At 39.1% G+C, this 25870-nt stretch overlaps 1 protein-coding gene and 1 pseudogene across 5 annotated transcripts in view; both read right to left on the reverse strand.

The window, feature by feature from the left end:
• LOC143657428 (deleted in lung and esophageal cancer protein 1-like) overlaps nucleotides 1–24118 on the reverse strand; it is an 85179-nt gene extending 61061 nt beyond the window's left edge. For all 5 annotated transcript variants that reach the window (XM_077129795.1, XM_077129794.1, XM_077129793.1 and 2 more), the window contains exons 1-6: nucleotides 23663–24118; nucleotides 20775–20931; nucleotides 10797–10907; nucleotides 9268–9467; nucleotides 8831–9048; nucleotides 8536–8614 (exon numbers count right to left, since the gene is read on the reverse strand). In XM_077129795.1, coding sequence (XP_076985910.1) covers nucleotides 8536–8614; nucleotides 8831–9048; nucleotides 9268–9467; nucleotides 10797–10907; nucleotides 20775–20931; nucleotides 23663–24106 — 1209 coding nt within the window. In that variant the 5' untranslated portion in view covers nucleotides 24107–24118. The remainder of the gene's footprint in view (nucleotides 1–8535; nucleotides 8615–8830; nucleotides 9049–9267; nucleotides 9468–10796; nucleotides 10908–20774; nucleotides 20932–23662) is intronic.
• On the reverse strand, nucleotides 1657–4714 carry LOC143657427 (F-box only protein 28 pseudogene; annotated as a pseudogene).
• Nucleotides 24119–25870: the final 1752 nt, after the last annotated feature.

The following is a 25870-nucleotide window of genomic DNA, read 5'->3' on the forward strand; positions in this document are numbered from 1 at the left end:
GATACCTCTGATTGGACATTTCTATAGACTTGTTGCAATTGGGACATTATCTCGGCCTTAGAACTGTAAACTAGCAACTTATTAAATTCCCCTTTTAAAAGCTGTTCTGTTTCTGGTATATTGCATTCAGGCACCTAACAGACTAGAACATTAGTTAATTTTTATTTTTGGGTGTATGGTCCAGGAATCGAACCCAGGTCTCCTGCATTGAAGATGGGCATTCTAACCACTGAACTACTTATGCACCCTACATATGTACTTTTAAAAGAAAATTTGGACATTTTAGTACAAAGTACAGTATTTTGTATAACTCAGTGGTGTACAGTTTGTTAATCATATTGTTCAAATCTATATCCTTACTGATTCTTTTTGAAAGAAAACTTTGAGTTTTTTTAATTCTTAAATTTTTCATTTTGAAATAATTTCAAATATACATGACAGTTGCTAGAATAATACAAAACCGATGCAGAGACTTCCACCCTACCCCTTACCCACATACCTAGATCCACCAACCTTTAACATTCTGCCACGTTATATCATCCTATCCATCCACCCCTCCATTCCTCCCTTCCTCCCTCCTACCATCCATCCATCCACCCATCCAGCCAGCCAGCCATCCATTCAACTGTCTGTCTTCTAAACAGACTGTTTAGAAGGAGGCTGTATACATCATGCTCCTTGAACACTTTCACGCACATTTCCAAAGAACAAGGACATTATTGACTTATGCAATCACTGTAAGTTCAGTTATCAAGTTCAAGAAATTTAACATTGAAATAAAGCTTACAGTCTACATTACAATATTTTCATATGTCCCAATAATAATGTCCTATAGAAAAAAAATGTCCTTGAGGGCCTTTTCACCTCACCTCCATTATTAGATCCAGTCCAAGAGCAGGTATTGCACATAATTGGCATTGTCTCTTTAGATACCTTTTTTTTAAATTGTGGAAACATAAATACCACACAAACTTTCCCATCTCAACCACTCCCAAGCACAGTATTCAGCGGGATTAATCACATTCACAATAGTGCATTACCTTAATAACCATCCGTTACCAGAAGTTTCATACCACCCCAAACTGAAACTCTATACCCATTATGCATTAACTCCTCATTTCCCCTTTTGTAGCTGACTTATTTTACTCAACATAATGCCTTCAGGGTTCATTTATGTTGTAGCATGCTTCAGAACTTCATTTCTTTTAACAGTCAAGCAATATTCCATTCTATGTATATATCATATTTTTTTTATCCATTCATCTCTGTTGATGGACACTTGGATTGCCTCCACATTTTAGCTATTGTGAATAATGCTGCTAAGAACATCGGTGTACAAATATATGTTTGAATCCCTACTTTTAATTCTTTTGTGTATAAACCTAAAAGTGGGATTACTGGATCATATGGTAGACCTATAGTTAACTTTTTGAGAAATCATCAACTGTTTTCCACAATGGCTGCACCATTTTATCTTTCCACCAGCGATGTACTAAAGTTCCTATTTATCCACAATCTTGCCAGCACTAATCTTCAAGTTTTTGAGAAGAATGTTAAAAAAAGCTCCTACCTCTTTGTTACTGTATCTATTTTTCTTCTAGTGTTGTAAAATATTGCTTATATATTTTGAGGTTAAGACATTAGTGTGTATTGATTTTTTTTTTTGAAATTGTTTATTTTAAAATTACTGTCCCAACAAACCATGAAACACTCAGATGTTACTTTATGGATTTTCATTGAAAACATACTACATTATAAATGGAACTTCAAAATTAGACATAGACTTGATCAAAATCTAAGGTCAATATTATTTAAGGACAACATAAAAATGGATAGGAAAGTTTCATTTGGTGAGGTCAATCTAAAGGATGCAAAATCATGTTATGTTGGATGTTGTAAAAGGTGGTAACCTTGTTGTGCTTTTTTTGATTCAACTAAGGTACATACCAAACCCTTAGGTTTTATATAGCTGTCAAACTCCCACCTGGAAGGGATAGTTTTCTATTTTACATCTAACTTTACTTTAAATAACTGAAGTGCAAGGCAACAGTTATTTAAAAGAATTAAACAGTCGAATAACAGCAATACCATTTAGTATATAAAAAATAAAACTAGTGGTGGATCTGGTTATCTGGGGGTGTAGGGCATGTGGGAATTTTCTATATGGGGTTTATATTATTTGTATAGCTGTCTTATAAGTTTGAAATTATTTCCAAATAAAAAACTAAAAAAAAAACCCAAAAAACTAGGACAGTGATAGTTGAATAATGTCTGAAAAATAAACAAATGGGAAAATAACCACTGTACACAATTTGGAGGTTGTAAAAGTGATCAATCACTCATAAGGTTGAACAGTGCAAGACATGCTTTTCCAGTTACAAGCTCAAAAGAGGAGTGCAAAAAAAAATTAAAGCTTTTGTTTAAAATTGTAAGTTAAGGAAAACTTGAAATTTAAATTAAAAAAAAAAAAGCTTTTCTCAGGTCACCTTGCCCCCCAAAATGATCAAAATCATTTTCATAGTACAATTTCCTTCAATGAAGTTTGCTTCAATTGCAAAGCTGCATCCCTCAAGTCCTGTTGCCTACTCAATCACCACATCTGACCAATAAGCAACAAAGTGAATAAAAAACAGTACTAGTTACCAGAAGTCTGATAGTGATATAAACAGCCTTGGAATTTGGGGTTCTGCCTTAGCCAGTGTACTTGAACCCTACAGAGAATAAAGTGATGGGATTCAATATTCTCTTGCCCTGTAAAACTGGAGGACAAATGGACCAACAATTTCCTCTCTAGGGGCACCCTGTTGTGGTGAAAGATGCTAAGCGCTTAAATAATCTAAGAAGCTGCTCTATAAAGCAGAGAAGTAGAAGTTCATATCCATACCAGCGCAAGAGCTTTTTAAGTGAGCTGACTAGGCAATGCATGCATCCATCCATGCAAATGTAGGACATGGCCCCAAAAGACATATGAAAACATGTATATAACAACTGGGTAAGTCCCTTACCAGTAGTTTATAAAAATATATAGTCAATACTGTAGAGGCCCCTTCTACAGTCAATACTATGAAAGTCCATTTTAGTTACCCATTACTTCAATACCAAAAAGCATTAACTACTTTTCAGACATTCCAGACAAAGGTCACTTATAACAAAAAGTCAACTTTTTTTTTTTTAAACAGGATAGTGTCCATTTAAAAAGTAGGTCTTCCTTTCAAGTGAACAGGACATTTTCTGTATTTAAACTTAACTTCTAGTCTGTCAAGACTGGGTTTAAGATCCTTATGTAATGTGCATATATGCAGAAACAAATAAATTTACTTTAAACATTATCTGCACAGGAAAAAAGTTACTCCTCAAAACATGATGGAACAGGTCTGGTTAGTACAAATCTATTGCAAAATAAAAAGATGCTGTGCATCAGTACAACCAGGAGAAGCGGGAAAAGAATGTCCCAATTGTGAGAGTTCAAGTTAAATTGTGTTCCAAAAGCCTAGACGCCTAAGGGGACACTGCGTTGCTCAGTGCCCTGATATGCATAACTGCTTAAGCAACTACGCCACCTCTTCCTCTGGTTTTAGAACCACATTCCAATTTACTTTCTATTCCGAAGACGTTTAGATTTCCTAAGAGTGTCTATAGCTTCCACTGCCTTTTTTCGTTTCCGAGGAGATTCCTCATTCTGCCCAGATCCTGAGGAGTTTCCTACTGCGCTTTCCATTACTTCTCTCAGTTTGCGTTCCAGCTCTGCCAACCGTGCATTCTGTTCACCTATGATCTGGGTCTGCTCTAGCAGTTTCTGGTCCTGGTCTTGAAGCTGTTTCTGCTGTTCTTGCACTTTGGTGCGAAGCTCAGAAATTTCACGCCTGAGAACAGTCACACCAGCACCATTTGTTTTAACCTGCTGCTGGAGTTTGGTAACTTCTTGTCTTGAAGGGTTCTGCTTGGAGAACAGCTGCATTGTTGTAAGAGCTGCAGAAGGTCCTGGGACTGGAGGAGAGCCCATGAGTCTTCCAGATACATCTGATCCTGGTAATTTCCTCTTTAGAACTGGAACAATCTTCTCGTCAAAGTATTCCATTGCCATGGAGGAAATATCCCTTAACTCTTGAAGTACTTCATGAGCTCGTTGAGGGGATCTGGTAGAATTGACATATCTCAACACTCGATAAATTTCATCAATCACCTTTCCTGGGATGAAGCAACAGAGGTTGGAATCCACATACTTCATGAAAGTCATATTTAACAATGATAGTCTTGTTTCAACAGCAGCAAGGATATCTGCATGACGAGCTAATGAATGGTTTCTCCTTTCTGACTCTCTCCTTGGGAGTTGTGCTTTCACCTGTTTCTGACATAGATTATGGTATCTCTCAACTTTCAGAAATCCCTGATTCAACATTCTCTGGCAGACCAAGTCCATTCTTTTACAAACCAGGCGGAGCTGGCTAATTTCATCGTAGGACATAAAGCTGAGGATGTTCTCGATGGCTACGATGGGCAGCGCTACCAGCGTGTTGTTTTGAGGCAGCTGGTCCGGAGCCAGGGCCGGGGCTGGGGGCACCTGGGACACCGGCTGCGGGGGCTGTGGGGGGGGTGGGGGGGGCTGTCGCTGAGCAGAGCCGGCGGCCGAAGAGGAGCAGCCGTCGCCGTGGCCGCTGCCTCCGTCCTCGGCCATTCGCTCCTCCGACGCCGACGCCATCTTGGGGGTTTCTGTGTATTGATTTTAAATAGTTATATTTTAAGGACAGATTTTTTTTTTTTTTACCTTTGATCAGTATGAAATGTCTTTTGTTTTTTGTTCTTGCTACTAACGCATTTTGCTTTACAGTCTACTCTCTTTGATATTGTATAGTTATACAAGTTTTCTCTTGGTTGGAGTTTGTCTGGTATGTCCTTTCCACCCTTATAGTCTGACTTTTTCTGTATCCTTACTGTGCCAGTTTGAAAGGATCATGTACCATAGAAAAGCCATGTTTTAATCCTGATACATCTTTGTGGAGGCAGTCATTTCTTTTTAATCCCTATTCAGCATGGTAGGCTGGAAACTTGATTAGATTATCCCCCTAGAGATGTGGCACACCCAATTGTGGGCATTAACTTTTGATTAGAGGGAGATGTGACTCTACCCATTCCAGATGGGTCTTGATTAGTTTACTGGAATCCTTTAAAAAAGGAAACACTTTTGAAAAAGCTTCAGAGCCATGAGAACCACAAGAGCCCACACAGCCAGAGAGACCTTTGGAGATGAAGACTGAATATGCCCTGGGGGAGTTTCATGAAACAAGAAGCCTGGAAGGAAAGCTAGCAGAGTCACTATGTTTGTCATGTGCCTTTGCAGTAGAGAAAGAAACCCTGAACTTCATCTGCCTTTCTTTTTTTTTTTTTTAAACATGGGCAGGAACCAAGAATCGAACCCGGGTCCTCTGGCATGGCAGGCAAGCATTCTTGCCTGCTGAGCCACCGTGGCCCACCCTCATCTTCCTTTCTTGAGTGACGGTAACCTCTTGTTGGTGCCTTAATTTGGACATTTCTATAGCCTTGCTTTAATTTGGACATTTTCACAGGCTTAGAACTGCCAACTTGCACCTTAATAAATTCCTTTTAAAAAGCTGTCTGTTTCTAGTATATCCCATTCTGGCAGCTAGCAAACTAGAACACTTACTTACCTTTAAGGTTATCTCATGTAAGCATTTAGTTGGATTTTGCTTTCTCCCCCATCTTACGATTCTTCTCTTGTAACTGGAGTATTTTTGTACATTTACATTTCATGTAATTACTGCAATATTTAGATGTAACTTTACCATCTTATTATTTTCCATTTATATTATCAGTCATGTTCCTTTTTCTGTCCTTTCTTGCCTTCTATTAACGTGATTAAATATTTTTTTTACAATTCTATCTCTCCTTTTATTAGTTTGCATTTTATATTATTTTACTATTCTATTAGTGACTACCCTGAAGGTTGCCACAGGCATCCTTGAATTATTAAAATTTTCATAGAAATTAGCACTCATACTTCTAACACATCCAAGAATCTTAAACACTTCAATTTCATTTACCCATCCCACCTTTGGGGTAAAATTCCCATACATTCCACGTGTATTTATTATTAAGCAAGAAAAAGAAATAAAATGCATCCAAATTGGAAAGGAAGAAGTAAAACTTCCCTTTTGCATATCACATGATTCTATATATGGAAAATTCTTCAAAGGTAATAAAAAACTTCAAAAGCTAATAAATAAATTCAGCAAAATGATGGGGAACATTAAAAATGAACAATTGGAAGGAGACATCAAGAAAAAATTCCATTTACAATAGTAATGAAAGGAATCAAATTCTGAGGAATAAATACACTCAAGGAATGTACAAGATTTGTACTCAGAAAACTACAAAACATTGCTAAAAGAAATCAAAGAAGACCTAATAACCAGAAGGACATTCCATGTTCATGAATTGGAAGACTAAGTATTGTTAAGATGTCAATTCTACCCAAAGTGATTTTGCTGGTTTAAAGCTATACCCTAGAAAAGCCATGTCCTTTTTCCTGATCTAATCTTGTGGGAGCAGCCATGTCTCTTTTAATCCTGATTCAATATTGTGGGGGTGGGGGACTTTGATTGGATTGTTTCCATGGAAAGGTGACACACCCAACTATGGTTGTGACCTTTTGATTAGGTAGAGATGTGACTCCGCCCATCCGATTACTAGAGTTCTTTAAAGGGGAAACATTTTAGAGAAACCTCAGATGCAAATGCTTGGAGAACACTTGCTTCAGAGCCAACATAAGACCCAGATGTTTGGAGATGCAGAAAGAAAACACCCCCACGGAAGCTATTTGAAACCAGAAGTCAAAGGACCAGCAGAGAGCAGCCAGGCGCGTTCCCTGCTGAAGCATTCTGTAAGCCTTCGGCCTTTCTTGGATCAAGATATCTTTCCCTTGATGCCTTAGTTGGAACATTTTTATGGCCTTAGAACAGTAAACATGTAACTTAATAAATTCACTTTTTAAAAAGCTGTTCCATTTCTGGTATATTGCATTCCAGCTGCTTTAACAAACCAAAACATGATTTACCCAGTTCTTCTGCCCTGGGTGGTTCAGAAGTTTCTAAAGAATTACGGGTATGCAAAGACTCTGTAAAATACAAGCCAAATGTGTGTAAAGGGACTATTATCCTTAGTTGTCTATGTACTCGATGAGGAGAGTTAGCAACTATTAAACTTGATCTTGATCTGATTCTCCCGGTGGCTGAAGGCTAGCATTAAGAAGGAAGCTGAGGAAAGGAATATACTGCTTTGTAGGGATTGCTGGATGTACTGTTAAGTGAAAAAAATGAAGGTGCAGAGGACAGTAAGAAGGATAGGTAATTCAAATATAGATATACATTTGCTTATGATTTCAAAAAGAAACAATGGAAGAACCTAGACAATTAGAAATCATTACTTATAAAAGTAAAAAAGAATACAAGGAAGAGTAGACAGGAGTAGAATTTAGAAGGAAAAGTGATTTCTTACATGGAAAATCACAGTTAATAAATGCAGAGGGGATAATAGGATTAAAAATCACCGTTTTTGTAAGCCCTAATGAAAAAAAAATGGATCTAGGAAACAATAATCTAAGGCTAAAACTATTATGTGAAAGGTTGATTAAAAACTTTATAAGGAAAAAGTCAGGCCCACATCTGAGGCCATTCATCAATCTTACCATCACTGAAAGTGGGAAAAGCAGATATCATGCTCCTTCTGATGGGATGCAATAAGAAACACCAAAAAAATATTCTTGTCCAAAAGAAACTGAACCTGAATCTAATCAAACCTCTACATCTAACTACAAAATTACAGCAGATATGGAGAATGAAGGAACATATTTAAATGTCACCAAAATAGTATACCTAGCCAAATCCAGGCTGTGAGTAATTTCAGTTTCTTCTACAAATAAACAGTGTTAAAAAAAAAAAAAAAAAAAGCAGGGGATGGGGGTTGGGGGAGACAGGGAAGGAAGTATCAACTAAAAGAGATATTTTAATTAAATGCACCATGTAGACCTTGTTTGGATTCTAATTAAAAAAAATCAACTTTAAAAATGACTTTTTTTTTTGGCAACAAATGGGAACTCAGATGTGGACTGGATATCAGGTGATATTAAGGAATCACTGTTAATGTCATTGGTTGTGATCATGGTATTATGATTACTTTTTAAAGGTCCTTATCTGTTAAGAATTTATCTACTACAGTATAAACTGAAGAATGATATGCTATCTTGAATTTCCTTAAAGTACTCCAGTGCATACATGTGCACACACACACACACACACACACACACACACACACACACACACAAAGAAACTGCAGGGGTAACAGGTGAAACAATATTTGCAGAATACAGATAATAGTTGAAGCTGGGTGATGGGAACACAACGGCCCATAGTCATTTCCCTAGTTTTGAATATAGTTTTTAAAAAATTCCCTAATAATATAAGAAGGAAAAAAAACATGGAAGGAGCTGGAAGGGGATCTTCAAAGAAACAAGATTTTTACCTCATAAACTGGTCCAATTTCATAATCCGTGAAAAACCCGATGGATGGCTTAGCTAGAAACACTGGAGTATCAGCACAACTGTGGGAGGGAAAAATGCTGTTAGTTTCATCTGTCTGATGAAACACTATGCAGTGACTCATCATGTAAAAATTAATATATCCACGCCATCAAAAATATTCACAATATGCCCCTTGATAGTCTAAGGTCTGTGTAAACCAGACCAAACATAGGACCTCCTGGTTTTCACTCTAAAAGGTCAGATTATATGAGAGTATGAGCCAAGAAAAGACACACCTCTGTTCTGGCTTTCCACTCTGGAATTCTATCCATTCTGGCTTCTTTGAAGGAAAAAGGAGAGACCTGCCTCCATGGGGAGTATTAGGAGGGAAAAACCGAGGGTTTTTCAGGAAACGGTTCCGATTTTCCATTCTGGCAAGTAGAAGTCGTTCCATTTCTCTCTGTGGCATTCTCAAGTGGTTCATCCAGTTTTTATTCTTCGGTGGACGTGCTTTCTTTGGAACACACAAAAATATATAGTCAATGTCAGGCAAAGGGACTGTGCATGTTGACATCTCGGCCAGCTGCTTGACCTACAGATGGCCAACACAAAATCTACTCTCTATTTTGCCGTGGATTCATCAGAACTTCTTGTGTCATCTTGAACTTTTCCCTCATCACCTCCCTGTCCCCCCTGCCCATATATACTGCTGTGTACAGGCTTCAAAACTAACCTGGATGGTTTCTTTAGTCCTGTGTTTGGCCTCAAAAGATAAGTCCCATGTCAGGCTGTCCATAGTGAAGTCTATCTCAATTTCAGAAGCAGCAAGCTTCTTCTTGCATGAAACTTCAAGACTCTTGGTCAGCTCTCTCTTTGAGCTGGAATGCTTCTCACAACTAAATGTTAGTTTTTGACATCCAGGGAGGAATCTACCTATGGCACCAAGGAAACAAAGTGAGTTACTGTACCTGAGTGAGGAGGTGGACTTTTCTAAGACGATTAGAAAACCACTAAGACACAGCTTGATATTTTCTCCTAAATTTTCACATGAGAAAGTTACTGTACCAGATGTAACTACTCTTAGCACATTAACTATTGCCGGAACTTATTCTATGTATTTAAGACTTAGGACTAGAGTGTTGAAATATCTCTTCAGTTTTCTAACACAGTCAAAGAACATGAAAAGACAATGGTCACACATACATATATACCCCATGTATAAACATGATTTTTAAAAAGCTCACACAAAGAACCAAAAGATGTGTGAGCTTTTTGCATCTATAAGAACATCCCCAAAGGCTAACTAGGAATATTCATTGCAAGCAAGAATGAAACTGGAACCATCACACATTTCTTAGCATAATAATACTTGGTAAGTAATAAATATTAGCTTCATCTTTAATAACCTGCATAACATAGTAAGTTTCCAACTCACTTTAAAAAGTTTCCTGACTTAGTATCCTATGACACTTGATTCTACCACCTCTTTTTGACGTTACTTCCCTGAGCTGCTCAAAACATCCACAGGACTCTTCTTCATCAGCATCTCCAATTCTCTAGATCCCAATCCTACCCCAAACTTCTTCTTAGCACCAAAGCCCCAAGATCATCAAACAATCCTGCAGACTGAGGCTGCTGGATAGCCTGCCTTTTAAGCCTGATATTGCTAGGAAATCCTGATGCTCGTCTACAGTGTGTTTCTTCTCCTCATCTACATGGTAACCCTTTCAAAAATTCACCTCTCTAAATTAAGCCTGTAATGCAGCCCTCCACCTCCGGTCTCAGAGGTCCTTGCCTCCCATTAGCCCAATAATACACTCACATACACATTTTTATCCACCCCACCTATCTTTTCCTTCATTCTTGAGGATGAAAAGTCACTCTTTTCCTGTATGGACAAATCCCTAAGTCCATGTTCTGAGTCCATCTCCTCTTTTTTCCATCAGGAACTTGCTGCTTTGCCTAACTGTATCTTCAGTCTCTTCTTCTCTTGGCTCATTCAACTACATCTTAAATATTTTCACATCTTGTGGTGCTGGGCAGCTGACCAGAGAATCACATGTCACTTTGTAAGCATTCAAGAGCTAGCAAGGAAAAGGCATACTCAGATTTGACCCTCCTCATAGTCACTGCCAAAATCAAAGGGGAAAAAATACCTATGAATGGTAGCAAAGGTGGCCAATGAGGTCTTGCTACTAAAGAACTTCCCTGAAATTAAAAAAAAAAAAAAAAAAAGATTTTAAGAGAGTATAAGCATGTTACCTTTAGGTGCAGAACAAAATGGCACTATATCATTGTGGTAATCTTCTGGGCAGATCAAATGATGTTTTCTTAGCAACTCACTGTCCACACACCATCTGAAGACAGACTTCACTACATAGAGGGGAATGAAGACAAAGATGTTTCAAGCCAGACTTAAGTTGAAGAACGTGCATCCAACCTTTCTTCATCCACCCAAACTAAACAATCTGTCAAATTCCTTTCTCAGAACTCTCTGGTAATATTGAGATTTAAGAAACGAATCAGCAAATACTTGGCCAACCAATGGGCAAAGCTGCGTTGCAGCATTATTTGCGTTAAAATATTGCTATTCAAAGAGTGGTCGATAACAAAATAGAATTAAGAAATATGGTAGATTGATTAACTGGCATGACTCTAGACCCTTCCCATAGCCACAGTCTTTGTCATGTGACTTGATAGTACCTGCTGCCAGAGGCAGAGTGTACTTCTCTACCCCTTACTTGGGCCTGGGCCATGTGATATGCTTTGGCCAGTGAGAGGTTAGAGCAGGCCTGAGCCCTAACTGAAGCAAGGAGCCACGCCCAGCCAGATCAGCCACCTCCCAACTGACCCACAGACAAGTGAGGAAATTTCATTTAATAGAGTTGAAAGCTTTAATAATTAATGTCAACAATGGGTAATCCAAGAAATAATATTTAAGACATATTATTTAGAGGTATCTAAGAATTAAAACTATAAATGGTTGCCTTTGGCAAGTGGATTGAAGTTGGGAGGGATGGTAGCTTTCTATATTTCCTTTTCTTTTTTTTAAGTAGAGCAGTTCATATGTTTACAGAAAAGTCAGGCAGAAGGTACAGAACTCCCATATCACCTCTACCATATAACCGTTCCCTGTTATTAACATTTTGCATTAGTGTGGTGCCTTTGTTATAACTAATGAAACAATCAATTATAATTGACAGTCACTCTTTGTGTTGCTCAGTTTTATGGTTTTGTTTACTTTCATCCTGATAACATACATACAACCTAAATTTTCCAGTTTAACCACTTTCAAATACATAATTCAGTGGTGTTAATTACATTCCAATGTTGTGCTACAATCACCAGATTTACTTTTATGAAAGAGTGCTGTGCTCAATTCTTAGCACTTGGATCAAGGGAAAAACAAAAACAAAAATAGAAGCACAAGGCAAAACATGAGAAGAAAATGCCCAAGACTAAATGCTTACTTTGTGCCACCAGGACTGTATCATAAAATATCACTGACCCAGCTGGTGAAGTTACCCTGCCAAAAGAATACTTTTAAACATGCTTGGAACATAATTTGTGTTTAATTTTAACTTTTTAAAATTGTAAAACATAACATATATACAAAAAAGCAATAAATTTCCAAGTACATTTCAACAAGCAGTCACAGAAGTGATCTCAAAGTCTGGTATGGGTTACAGCTTCACGATTTTTCATTCTTCCTTCTAGCTGCTCCAAGACAACAGAAACTGTTCTAGTTTGTTAGCTGCTGGAATGCAATACACCAGAAATGAAACGGCTTTTAAAAAGGAGAATTTAATAAGTTGCTAGTTTATAGTTCTAAGGCTGAGAAAATGTCCCAGTTAAAATAAGTCTATAGAGATGTCCAATCTTAGGCATCCAGGGAAAGATACCTTGATTCAAGAAGGCCGATGAAGTTCAAGGCGTCTCTCTCAAGTGGAAAGGCACATGGCAAACACAGTCAGGGTTTCTCTTTCATCTGGAAAGGCACGTGACGAACACTGCATCATCCGCTAGCTTTCACTCCTGGCTTCCTGTTTCATGAAGTTCCCCAGGAGGCATCTTTCTTCTTCATCTCCAAAGGTCGCTGGCTGGTGGACTCTCTTCTTGTGGCTATGTCATTCTGCTCTGCTCTCTATGAATCTCTCATTCTCCAAAATGTTTCCTCTTTTATAGGACTCCAGTAAACTAATCAAGACTTACTCAAATGGGTGGAGACAAACCTCCACCTAATCCAGTTTAACAACCACTCTTGATTGAGTCACGTCTCCAGGGAGATGATCTAATTACAGTTTCAAACATACAGTATTGAATAGGGATTAGAAGAATAGGCTGCCTTGATAAAATGGGATTAGGATTAAAACATGGCTTCTGTAGAGTATATACATCCTTTCAAACCAGCACAGAGACCAATAGAAATATCAATATGATGATTCAGAAGTCATTTGTTAAATCCTACCTTCTCTGTTATTATTCTAGTTTGCTAGCTGCTGGAATGCAATATACCAGAAACGGAAAGGCTTTTAAAAAGGGGAATTTAATAAATTGCTAGTTTACAGTTCTAAGGCTGAGAAAATATCCGAATTAAAACAAGCCTACAGAAATGTCCAATCAAAGGCATCCAGTGAAAGATACCTCGGTTCAAGAAGGCCGATGAAGTTCACAGTTTCTTTCTCAAGTGGAAGGGCACATGGCGAACACAGTCAGAGTCTCTCTCTCTCATGTGGAAAAAGCACATGGCGAACACGGTCAGAGTTCCTCTCTCATCTGGAAGGGCATGTGGCAAACAGCATCATCTGCTAGTTTTCTCTCCTGGCTTCCGGTTTCACGAAGCTCCCTGGGAGGCATTTTCCTTCTTCATCTCCAAAATCGTTGGCTCGTGGACTCTCTGTTTCATGGTGCTGCAGCATTCTCTGCTCTCTCTTAATCTCTTTCATTCTCCAAAATGTTTCCTCTTTTATAGGACTCCAGAAACTTATCAAGACCCAACCAAATGAGTGGAGACATGTTGTCACCTAATCCAGTTTAACAACCACTCTTGACTAAATCACATCATCCAGGGAGATGATCTGATTACAGTTTCAAATATATAGTATTGAATAGGGATTATTCGACCTTTATGAAATAGGATTTTGATTAAAACATGGCTTTTCTAGGGGGCATATATCCATTCAAACCAGCAAAGTTATACTCCTCCTTCTCTTTAAGTAACATACATATACAAAAACAACAACCTACAAAATACATTGTAACAATTAGTTGCAGAACAGACTATAGAGTCCGCGGAGGTCACAACTTCACAATTCCAGGCTTCCATCTCCATCTGTTCCAAGGTATTGGAGGCTTTACTGTAGTCAAAAAAGTGGAATCATACAGTATCTATCCTTTTGTGTCTGGCTTATTTCACTCAGCATTATGTCCTCAAGGCTCATCCATCTTGTCATGTGGTTCAGGACGTCACTTCACCTTATTGCTGCATAATATTTCATCGTATATATTTACCACATTTCACTAATTCACTCATCTGTTGATGGGCACTTGGACTGCTTCTATCTTTTGGTGATTGTGAATAATGCTGCTATGAACATCGGTGTGCAAATCTCTGTGTCACTGCTTTCAGCTCTTCTGGGTATATACTGACTAGTGGTATTGCTGGGTCATAGTGCAACTTGTTATTTAGTTTTCTGAGAACTGCCAGCTGCCTTTCATAACAGCTGTACCATTATATATTCCCACCAGCAGTAAATAAGTGTCCCAATTTCTCCACATCCTCTCCAACATTTGTAGTTTCCTATTTGTTTAATAGCAGACATTCTCATAGGTGTGAGGTGGTATCTCATTGTAGTTTTGATCTGTATTTTCCTTATAGTGAATAAGTATGAGCATCTTTTCACGTGCTTTTTAGTCATTTGTATTTGCTCTTCAGAAAAATGTCTACTCGTATCTACAGCCTTCTTTATAATTCGGTTGCTTGTTCTTCTATTGTTGAGTTGTATGATTTCTTTATGTACACAGGATATCAAATCTTTATGCGATGTATGATTTCCAAATATTTTCTCCCATTGAGTTGGCTGCCTCTTTACCTTTTTGACAAAGTCTTTTGAGGCACAAAAGCATTTGATTTTGAGGAGCTCCCTTTTATCTATTTTTTCTTTTGTTACTTATGCTTTGGGTATAAAGTTTAGGAAGCTACCTCCTGTTACTAGGTCTTGAAGATGTTTCCCTACATTTTCTTCTAGTAGCTTTAGGGTACTGGTTCTTATATTTGGGTGTTTGATCTAATTTGAGTTAATTTTTGTATAGGTGTAAGGTAAGGGTTCTCTTTCATTCTTCTGGCTGTTGATATTCCATGTCCCATTTATTGAAAAGATTATTTTGTCCCAGTTCAGTGGATTTTGGGGCCTTATTGAAGATCAATGACCATAAATTTGGTGGTCTATTTCTGCACTCTTGATTCAATTCCATTGGCCAATACTTCTATCTTTGTGCCAGTACCATGCTGTTTTGATCACTGTGGCTTTATAATAAGTTCTTAAATCAGGGAGTGCTAGTCCTCCCACTTCATTCTTCTTTTTTAGGATGCTTCTAGCTATTCGGGTCTCTTTCTCTTCCAGATGAATTTGGTAACTAGTTTTTCCAACTCTTCAAAGTAGGTTGCTAGAATTTTGATTGGTACTGCATTGAATCTGTAGATCAATTTGGGTAGAATTGACATCTTAACTACATTCCATGAGCATGAAATGTCTTTCTACCTATTTATATCTTTGATTTCTTTTAACAATGTTACCTGGTTCTCTGTGTACAAGTCCTTTTATATCCCTAGTTAAGTTCATTCCTAGATATTCAATTCTTTTAGTTACTATTTTGAATGGAATATTTTCCTTAATTGACTCCTTGGTTAGGTGATTGCTTGTGTATAGAAACATTACTGATTTTTGCACATTAATTTTATAACCTGCCACCTTGCTGAATTTGTTTATTAGCTCAGGTAAGTTCGTTGTAGATTTCTCAGGATTTTTTAAGCATAGGATCATGTCATCTGCAAATAAGGAAAGTTTTACTTCTTCCTTTCCAATTTGGATGCCTTTTATTTCTTTTTCCTACCTGATTGCTTCACTAGAACTTCTAGTACAGTGTTGAATAATAGTGGTGACAGAGGGCATCCTTGCCTCATTCCCGATCTTAGGAGGAAAGCTTTTAGCCTCTCACCATTGAGTATGTTGCTGGCTATGGTTTTTCATGTATGCCTTTTATCATGTTGAGAAAGTTACCTTTGATTCCTAATATGATTCTGCATATTTCATTATAAGATCTTTAAAGCTATTTGATTTTTCTTTTTTACATGGGCAGGCACCAGGAATCAAACCCGGGTCCTCTGGCATGGCAGGCAAGCATTCTTGCCTGCTGAGCCACCGTGGCCTGCCCTAAAGCTATTTAGATTTTTTAAAAATATGTATATTTGATAAACTTAAGGAAAAAATAGGATTAGTGAGAGACTTGGGTGTTTTCAAACATTCTTACTTGCTCCACTAACTGCCATTATCTTAAAATATGGTACCTTTAAATGACTTTTTCCTTTGGAGGCCCCCTACAACTAACAGGAGAGGTGAGACAAATGAAGAATACATGTTCCCCCATCATATATGTAATTCAGAAATTCTGAGTTTTGGCCTACATACTAAATGTTATGAATTGCACTGTGCCTCTCACAAAGATATTTTTAAATCTTAACTCCCAGTCCTGTGGGTATGAACTTGTTTGTAAATAGGATCTTCAAAGATCTTATTAAGCTGAGGCCAAATTGCATAACGGTAGGCCTTAATCCAACTTGACTGCAGTTGTTAAAAGCAGTAGGAGTGAAGGAAATAGCTCCCCATGTGACGGAGGCAGAGAATGAGTTATGGACTGCCAGCAAGCCACCACCAGAATGCTACAGAGAAAGCAGGGCCTACTGATACTTTGCTTTCATATTTCTAGCCTCCAATAAAAAAGACTAGGTTTGAAACAAAACAAAAAAAAACAGAACTTTGAGAAATTAAAATTATAGTGCGTAAAATAAAAAACTCAATGAGTGTGTCAAAAAGCATATTAGATGTATTTTAACAAAGAGTTAGTAATCTGGATGATGAATAAAAGAAAATTACAAAACATACAGCAAAGAAAAGCAATGAGAGGTTTGGGCATGGATGACAGAATAGAAATACAGAGAATAAAGGAAAGGCAGTATTTTAAAAATGGTGGCTGTAATTTTTAAAGAATTGATAAAAGATATGAATGCTCACATTCAAGAATCACAATGAGTCTGCAAATTGTAAATCCATACTAGACATGGACCAGAGGAACAGCAGAATCCAAAGACAATGAGATCTAAAAGCAACCAGAGAGGAAGCACAGAATATTCACAAAGGCATGACAGTTAGATGATAACAGACTTCTTTTTATATATATATTTTTTATTGTAAACCTTAACAAGCAAACTTACATTCTTGACATACAAACATTCTATACATGGTGTACAATCAGTGGCTCACAATATCATCACATAGTCGTGTATTCATCACCAGGATCATTTTTTGAACATTTGCATCACTCCAGCAAAAGAAATAAAAAAGAAAAAACTCATACATACCATACCCCTTACCCCTCCCTCTCATTGACCACTAGTATTTCAATCTACTCAATTTATTTTAACCTTCAACGACAGCAACAATAAATGTCAGAAGACAATGGGGTATCTTGGAATTGCTAAGAGAAAATAACTGTCCACCTAGAGATCGTTACTTAGCTAAACCATCAGCTAAACCATCACTCAAGAGTGGCAGTGAAATAGACATCTTCAGACAAACAAAAACTGAAAATATTTACCATCCTCACTTGAGAATGTACTTCAAGAAGAAAAATACATCCAGAGGAAAAGAATGCAGTACAAGAAGAAAAGGTAGAAAAAAAAGGCTAAACATCTGAATAAATCTAACAAGCTTTGACTATATAAAATAATTAAAATAATTGCTACTTTAGGGGGTAGAATTAAAATATTGCATAGTGATACTGTAACAAAAGCAATGCTAGGTATTTCCCACACCTTTTCCTTTTCCTGGGAACACAGAAAGACATCTCCCAACCTCTCCTGAAGTTAGGTTGGGACCATTTTGCTTGATAGCTGTAGTTAATGAAATGTGAGTGAAAGTATCTTGTGTGAGGTTTGAGCTGCATGACCCTCCAGCTTTTTTCCCCCTTTAACACAGTGACCATGAAGCTATAATATTGAGACTACAGAACCACAAGATGGAATCAGATTGCATTTTTGAAAGCACTGCTCTGGGAAGCTGCCAGATCCAAGGTGGACTTTGCATGACACAGAAATTAATTTGGGGGGCTAATTAATACAAGGCCAATCTTGATTAATACAATTAACATATAAAACATCTAGGGATAAAGGAGGTAAATCACATTATAGGTGGATATATTCATTTACTTTAGGATTTTTTTAAAAATCAAATACATTAAAAATTTTTAGGGTAATTTACAAAAGAAACAAAACAGAAACCATCATATCCCAGTCGGTAGGGAGGGGGACAGGAAAGGAATAAAGAAAACTCAGTAGAAGGCAGGAAAAAAACAGAAGTCCAGACAGAGCAGGATAAATAGAAAGCACAAATGGTAAAAATAATAAGTCCAACTATATCAGTAATCACAAGAAATGTAAATGGACTAAAATACAAATGAAGATTGTTATACTTACTTTTAAAATGCCAAACAACTCAACAAACACTAATTATAGAACAACCTCCACTATATCTCAGAGTATCTATAAAAGCACCCATTACTCTCATCCCCTTCAGGCAACTACCTCTCATCGCTGTGTTTACTGCCATGACTGAGCTCACTCGTAATATTATAAGGCAAAATCTTCCTATGTTGTAGGAAATAAGAGTTACTTCTTGGAAACCAGTATGAAATTATGGTACAACCCTAACTCTTCTTGTGGCAAGCTGGACCCCACTCTACTCTGCTTTATACAACCCATTCAGCGTAACACTTTGGCTGACACACAGAGACAAAACTGCCATAATAATTTTGACAAAAATAAAATTAAATCATTAATCAAAATCTGATAGAGACCCCTTTTCCTCCCCATATTCTTTTTTTTCCCAGTATGAAGGAGTCAGTATAGCAGCTTAGGATACAGAGTGGTTGTGATAGTAAGGGATAGTTTAAGGAACCATGCAAAGGTATATACCAGAATTGGGGAGCCCTGTGGAAGCACAGGCCAATAGTAATTAAAGATGTAAAGTGGTGGCAGGAGAAAACGTACAGAGCTGGAAGGCAAAGGAGATGGCTGGCATGGTTAGAGACTAGCTATATTGAGCAAATATGTAAACTGCTTGGGCAAATAAGTAAATATATGGAGGACAAGAGGGGCCAAGTTTCTCACTTCTGGAGAAGGTATTTATAAACATGGCAAATAGGAAAGCTAGAAAATATCCTGATGTGTTGGATTGGAATTGGAAGTATTGGTATACACAGGTAGATATAGAAATCATTATGGATGTAATGATACGAATGTAAGAGGGTCTGGAAGCAATGACACCCTAATAGCAAAGAGCTCCCCTAGTACCTAGATCTTGGCCTCCAAATGCCATTGTTCACTGAAGGAACCCAAACTCCCTGGAGAAATGGCTGATTCCAGGGCTAATATGGAATAGTATAAGATGAGCTTGGAACATTTTTTTTAATGATTTTTTTTTTTACTGTATAATATAACATATATACAAAGCAAAGAAAGAAAAAAGCAATAGTCCTCAAAGCACTCCTCAACAAGTAGCTACAGAACAGTTCCCAGAGTCTGTCATGGGCTACTATACCATCATCTCAGATCCTTCCTTCCAGTTGCTCCAGAATACAGGAGGCAAGAAAAAATAAACATTTCTCTACCATTACAACTGACTTTTTTTTTTCTTTTTGTGAAAAACAACACACATACAAAAAAGCAATAAGTTTCAAAGCACAGCACAATCAGTTGCAGAACAGACTTCAGAGTTTGGTATGGGTTACAATTTTAGGTTTTTATTTTTAGCTGCTCTAAGATACTAGAGACCAAAAGAAATACCAATTTAGTGATTCAGCAATCATATCCGTTTTGCCAAATCCTACCTTCTCTGCACAACTCTACCATCAAGCCTGGAACATTTTATTGTACCAGAAAATAAGAAAACAATCATCAAATGATAGGGATATATCAAGAGAACACAGGAACCAGCTTGAAAGGATTCCCATGGCCCAAATCAGGGATAATTTGGGCATCAAAATAAAAAATGATAGTAATGGATTATAATACATTGAATAAAAATATTATCCATGGCTTCAAAGCAGTTAAATAAATAAGTAAATGGTGAAAGGAAAGCTTTTCTTAGAATAGAAAGCCAACTCAAAAAAGAAGAAATTATCACAATCATTATTGAGGTGGCTGGTTCAGGAAACAGTTGTCAATAAATGCTGGTAGATGGAGATTTGATGATGAACAAGATATTGGTATAATCTGAGGTTACCTCTCCATATAATACTAAAATTATAAAGGAAAGATGGTGAATTTCATGCAGATGTTGATGACTTTGGCAGACACAAGGTGACCAAGTGATCAAGATGAACATCACCAGAGTGGGCAGGTCAATATCCTACGCCTCTCGATACAATACAATGCAGTGAGACGAACACAGAGTAATTTATGTGCCAAGTAATTTATCCTGCCAAGAATACATGTCTGAGCCCAGTCATGAAGAAACATTAGACAGAACCTCTTACAGAATGAAAGGACTGTCAAGGACATGAAAGACAAGAAAGATTGAAAAACTGTTCCAAACTGAGTCTAAAAGACTTGACAACTAAGTGCAATACATTTCTGAATAGGATCCTGGCCAAGAGAGGAAAAAGAGACATGCTGGGACAGTTTGCAAAATCTGAATGGGATACGTGGATTGGAGGTTAGATTGGAGGTTAGAGCAGTACAAAGCTGATTTCCTGATCTGGAGGGCTGCATGCTTGTTTTGTAGGATAGTGTTCCTATTTGGAGACTGGCACAGTGGAGTGTTTTGTGGTGATGACACATCATATCTGCAACCTGCTCTCAAATGTTCAGAAAAAGGCTTGAGAATGAGCAATGGAGAAAATATTGTAAAACATTCAGAGTCGGGGAAATAGGGTGAAAAGCATATGGGAGTTCTTTATACACACCTGGAGGCAATCTGATGTTGCTGGAGGCCTCAAGGAACTGTGCCTCTGCCTGGTGGATGGTCCGCTCCTCCTCCGCCATGGCCCGAGCACGGGCCTGAATGATATGTCTCTCCAACATTTCAACCCCATCCAGCCGCTGCTTGTAGAGCTCTCGAATCTGGGAAGTGGGCATGACCAAAGGCACAGAAATATGGTGAGGACACATTGCTTTATTCAACCACACCCCAGCATCAGGGCTTCTCATAAAGTACAGACGACCAGTCACAGAACCAAAGAGACCAGGTGGCCCAACATAACAGACATGAAAACTGAAACCAACAGAGGGAACATGGCTTAAAAGTTTCATAGTAAGGTCAGTAACACAACCGGGACTGGAACCCTGTCTCCTGACTCCCTCATAGAGAAAACTGTCATTCAAACTCTGCAATACCTAATCCAAGTTACCACACCACATGTGGTAGACAAGGGCATGTATAACCCAGAGCTCCCTTCAAGGAAGGACTTGCTGCCTGGCTGCAGGGAGTGCATTTAGCTTAGAGCTGATGAGCTGTCAGCACCTTCAGAGTCTATGTCAGCTGTCAGAAAAGGTTTGTCTGATATCATGTCCTTCCTGAGGCAACTGCCTCTGATGACTACGGTAGGCAACATTACAAAAGTCTGACAATTTGAGACCCAAAGAGAGAAACCTGATTGGCAATGCCATCTCCAAAGCAATCTGCCACCATTTATCAAGTGACAGGCATGTATCACAGTGGATGTCATCCACTGCCCAATCCTGTTTCTGCCCCGTTCCTTCACAGGTATTGATCTCTAACCATCATCTTGTATCTCAAACCTTGACATGGTGTCAGCTTCTGAAAAGCACAATATGCCTGCCCAACACACTCCTCCAGATTGATTACAGATCGACTCACCAGCTAGCCAAGCTTCTGGTCCATATTTTCTAGTTCAGATTTCTCAAAGCAAGAAGCAGAGGGCTCACTGCTACAGATAATGTTAAGGACAAGTTAGTATAGGGAGACAACGCTACTTATTATATTTCTAGAGTTGACAGATCCTCAAAGATAAACATTTTGGTCTTTCTTTTAATAAAGACTTATTGTGCATTTACCATGTAAAATAGAGGAGAGAAATGAATCAGATACAGTCTCCCCTCAGAAAGTTTACAATCCAGTAGAGGGCAAGGCAAGAATACCAATAAGAGGAATAGAGCCTATTCTTGAGTCCTGTGATAGAAGTGACATCAGCAAGATGACAGAGTAAGAAGTTCCAAATGCACACAAACCCCAACTCCCCAAAATATAGAAAAATAAGCAGAAACTGCTAGAATGAACTGCCCCAGAACTCCGGAAAACAGTCAAAGGTAAACAGCAACCAAACGAATGCTGAATCAAGAGAATGTAACCTAAAAATGATAAGAAATCTGCTTAGAGCTTTTAATTGCCCTGATCCTACCACCTGCTCTACTTGGACATCTGTAGGATAGTGGTTTGTGTTACCATGTAGGCCCTTGGTGGAGAGAACAGAGCACAATGAATACACAAATTTAATGTACTTATATGTCTATTCCAACCCGACTGGTGACTGACTTAAGGCGGGCAAGTGTGCGGAGAAGTGGCACAGAACTGAGTAAATGTGCATGCCCCAGGGTAAGACAACGTGCTTGAAAAAATCTGAGAAGAACCTAAATGTATACCTCAGACCGATACACAGGCCAATAAAAGCTAGAGTAGGTGTTGAAGGAAAGCCTCAACACAGAATCAATTTACAGCACAGCCTTCAACAACCAAAACAAACAAACATAGACAAAAAGAAAGCAAAACAACCAGCAAACCCTGGGGAAGAAGAATGAACTGATTTCCAGCACTAATACATCAAAATATTCAAATGTCCAGACTTCCAACAACAACAAAAAAAAATCCAAGGCATACAAAGAAACAGGAAGAGTTATTCACAACAGCCAAAAGATGGAAGCAACCCACGTGTCCATCAACAGACCAATGGATAAGCAAAATGTGGTATATGCAGACAGTGGAATTATTATTCAGCCGTAAAGAGGAATGAAGTTCCCATACATGCTGTGATACGTATAGACCTTAAAATCGTGTTGAGTGAAATAAGTCAGACAAAAAGGAGAAATGATTCCACTTATGTGAAATATCTAGAATAAGCAAATTCATAGAGACAAAGCTGATCACAGGTCGCCAGAGGCTGCTGTGGGGTAGGAATTGCTTAACAGAGTTTCTGTATGGGGCCACGAAAAAGATGGAGGTGATGGTAGCAGAATACTGTGAATGTAATTAGTACCACTGAAGTGAAAAATAAATAAAATGGGAAATGATTCAAATGGGAAATTTTGTGTTGCATATGTTACCACACACACACACACACACACACACACACACACACGAAGTCCTATAATAGAAATATGAATGTGGGTATAATGGAGGCTTAGAAGGAGGTAGTTAAATCTGTTTAGGATCAGCAGAAGTGACCAGAGACCTTAAATATAAAGCACCATGGTAAAAAGAAAAAGAAAAAGAAAAAAACCAAACCAAACTAAAATAAAAAAGCACCATGGTTTGTGTCATGTGTCCTCTTATTGGGTCTGGCACTAATCCCAGATTCCCAATACTTGAGTGCAGGAATTAATACCGTATTCAAATAAAAGTAACAACACTAACTATTACTCACTGAGTGCTTACTATATGCCAGGTGCTCAATGTTGTAAATGCTTTGCTGCACTAACTTATTTTTTAAAAACTATGAGATAGGTATTAATTTTCTTTATTTTATAGAGCACCCTGGCTTTCCTGCCCAGTCCACAAATGCGATGCTACAGCGCCACCGCGCGGCCACGGGCAGGAAGCGCGCAGGGACCGCGTTACCTGCCGCAGCTCATCCACGAACTTCTCGTGGCGCGCATCCTCGCTGCCGCGGGCCTTGATTAAGCTGGTGCTCACGTCCTCGCCAATTACCTCCACCGAGTAGAGGTTGCGAAAGACGCCGGTCAGCAGGTGCGAGACGTCTTGGGTGCGCCGCGAGGCCGGGCGCAGACGGAGCAGCTGCGGCTCCGGATGCAGCGCGAGCTCAGGCTGTGAGTCACGGCGGGGCCGGCCCTCAGAGCTGCAGGAGAAGCCCTCAAAGTAGGCGAGGGAGGATTGCAAGGAGGACCTCCAAGAAGACAGGCTGGGGCTGTGGGACCGGGCGAGACGCGAGGTTGTCCCCCGGGTTGCCACCTCGGACACGTAGGGTTCGGACTCGGAGGACCTCAGCCCTCTGTAGCTCCGGGTGTCCATGGCAACAGAGCCGCCGCTAACTTGCAGTCGCATATCCGCTTCCGGTCCCGCCCCTTCCGCTTCGCTTCTTCAAGCGTCATCGTGTCATCGTTGTCATCGTCAGCAGAATCGTCTCCGTTTTTTATGATGATCAGTGTGAGGCGCTGATGGAGAAAGAGTTTATGATACAGCCATGCCAATCTGATTACAAAACTTTGCTTCTAACTACTTACTTCCATCCATCCATTCTTTAATTAGTGTAGCGATTATTCATTCATCCACTTAATATTTACTGTGTAAAGACTGTTTCAGGTCCGTGTTGGGAGCTGCTTCTGCTTTCAGAGCGCTCACAGTGTGTGTGTGTGTGTGTGTGTGTGTGTGTGTGTGTGTGTGTGTGTGTGCGCGCGCGCGCGCGCGCTCTTGTGAGAGAGAAATCCGGGGTCGGATGGTGGGCGACAGTAAAATAACTGGAGTTTAGTACTTTAAGGGTAAGGTGGTGAGAAATGCTAGATGTCGTGGAACCCGCAAAGGGCAGAAATTTGATCCGTTTATAGTGTGAGAGGACACTTTTTGGAGGATGTAACACCTGAGCAGATTTTAAAAGAATAAGTTCTTTCAACATTATTCATTAAGCAAGTGGAAATTAAAACCGCAATTCCATACTGCTACACACTTAGTAGAATGGCAAAATAAATTAATTAGTTAAGGGGCCAAACATGACTCTCAGGGGGCGTAAATCTCCCTGGCAACATGGGACAGAACTCCTGGAAATAGCTGGGACCCAGCATCAAGGGATTGACAAAGCCTTCTTGACCAAAAGGGGAAAGAGAGAATTGACACAAAATAAAGACTCAGTGGCTGAGAGATTTCAAACACAGTCAATAGGTTACCCTGGAGGTTATTCGTATGCATTATATAGATATCCGTTTTTAGTTTATGGTGTATTGGAGTGGCTGGAGGAAAGTACCTGAAACTGTTGAGCTGTGTTCCAGTAGCCTTGATTCTTGAAGATGATTGTATAAAGATATAACTTTTCACTGTGACTGTGTGACTGTGAAAATCTTGTGTCCGATGCTCCCTTTTATCCAGGGTATGGACAAATGAGTGAAAAAGTATGGATAAAAATAAATAAATAATAAGGGGGATAATGGGTAAAATAAATTGGGTAGATGGAAATACTAGTGGTCAATGAGAAGGAGGGGTAAGGGGTATGGCATGTATGAGTTTTTCCTTTTTTCTTTTTATTTCTTTCTCTGGAGTGATGTAAATGTTATTAAAAATGATCATGGTCTTTGCACAGAAAATACCTCTGGAACTGCATTGCGGTTGCCATGTTGGGGCAGTCCTGGTTTTTTAACAGATGACCGAGTGAGCTGAAGCAGTTTATCAGGCCTTCATTTAAGGCCAAGGACCTGCAAGGACTATCCTGAGCTCAGAACTTGGGTTTTCCTCTGCCTAACTCCTGGATGCCCCACAAGGTCCCAGGTGCCTTGGACTGTACATCCAAAAGTGAAGTTGTGAACTTCCGGAGAAGATGGCGGCTTAGTAAGATGCATGGGTCCTAGTTCCTCCTCCAGAACAGCAACTAAAGAAACAGAAACAATACGAAACAGCTCCCGGAACCACGACAGAGACCAAAAAGACAGCGTACCCCATTCTGGAACGGCTGAACGGGCAGGGAGAATCTGCTGCGGTGAGATACCCGAGGGGCGCGCGTTTTCCCGGCTGGGGCGGCTGGCGACTGGGGTCCCCTCCACGCATGTGGCTCCCCGGTCTGACTGGGAACGTTGGATAACGGGGCCCTCCCGCCACGCTTGG

Source organism: Tamandua tetradactyla, chromosome 15 (assembly GCF_023851605.1).
Source record: "Tamandua tetradactyla isolate mTamTet1 chromosome 15, mTamTet1.pri, whole genome shotgun sequence".
Classification (NCBI taxonomy): domain Eukaryota; kingdom Metazoa; phylum Chordata; class Mammalia; order Pilosa; family Myrmecophagidae; genus Tamandua; species Tamandua tetradactyla.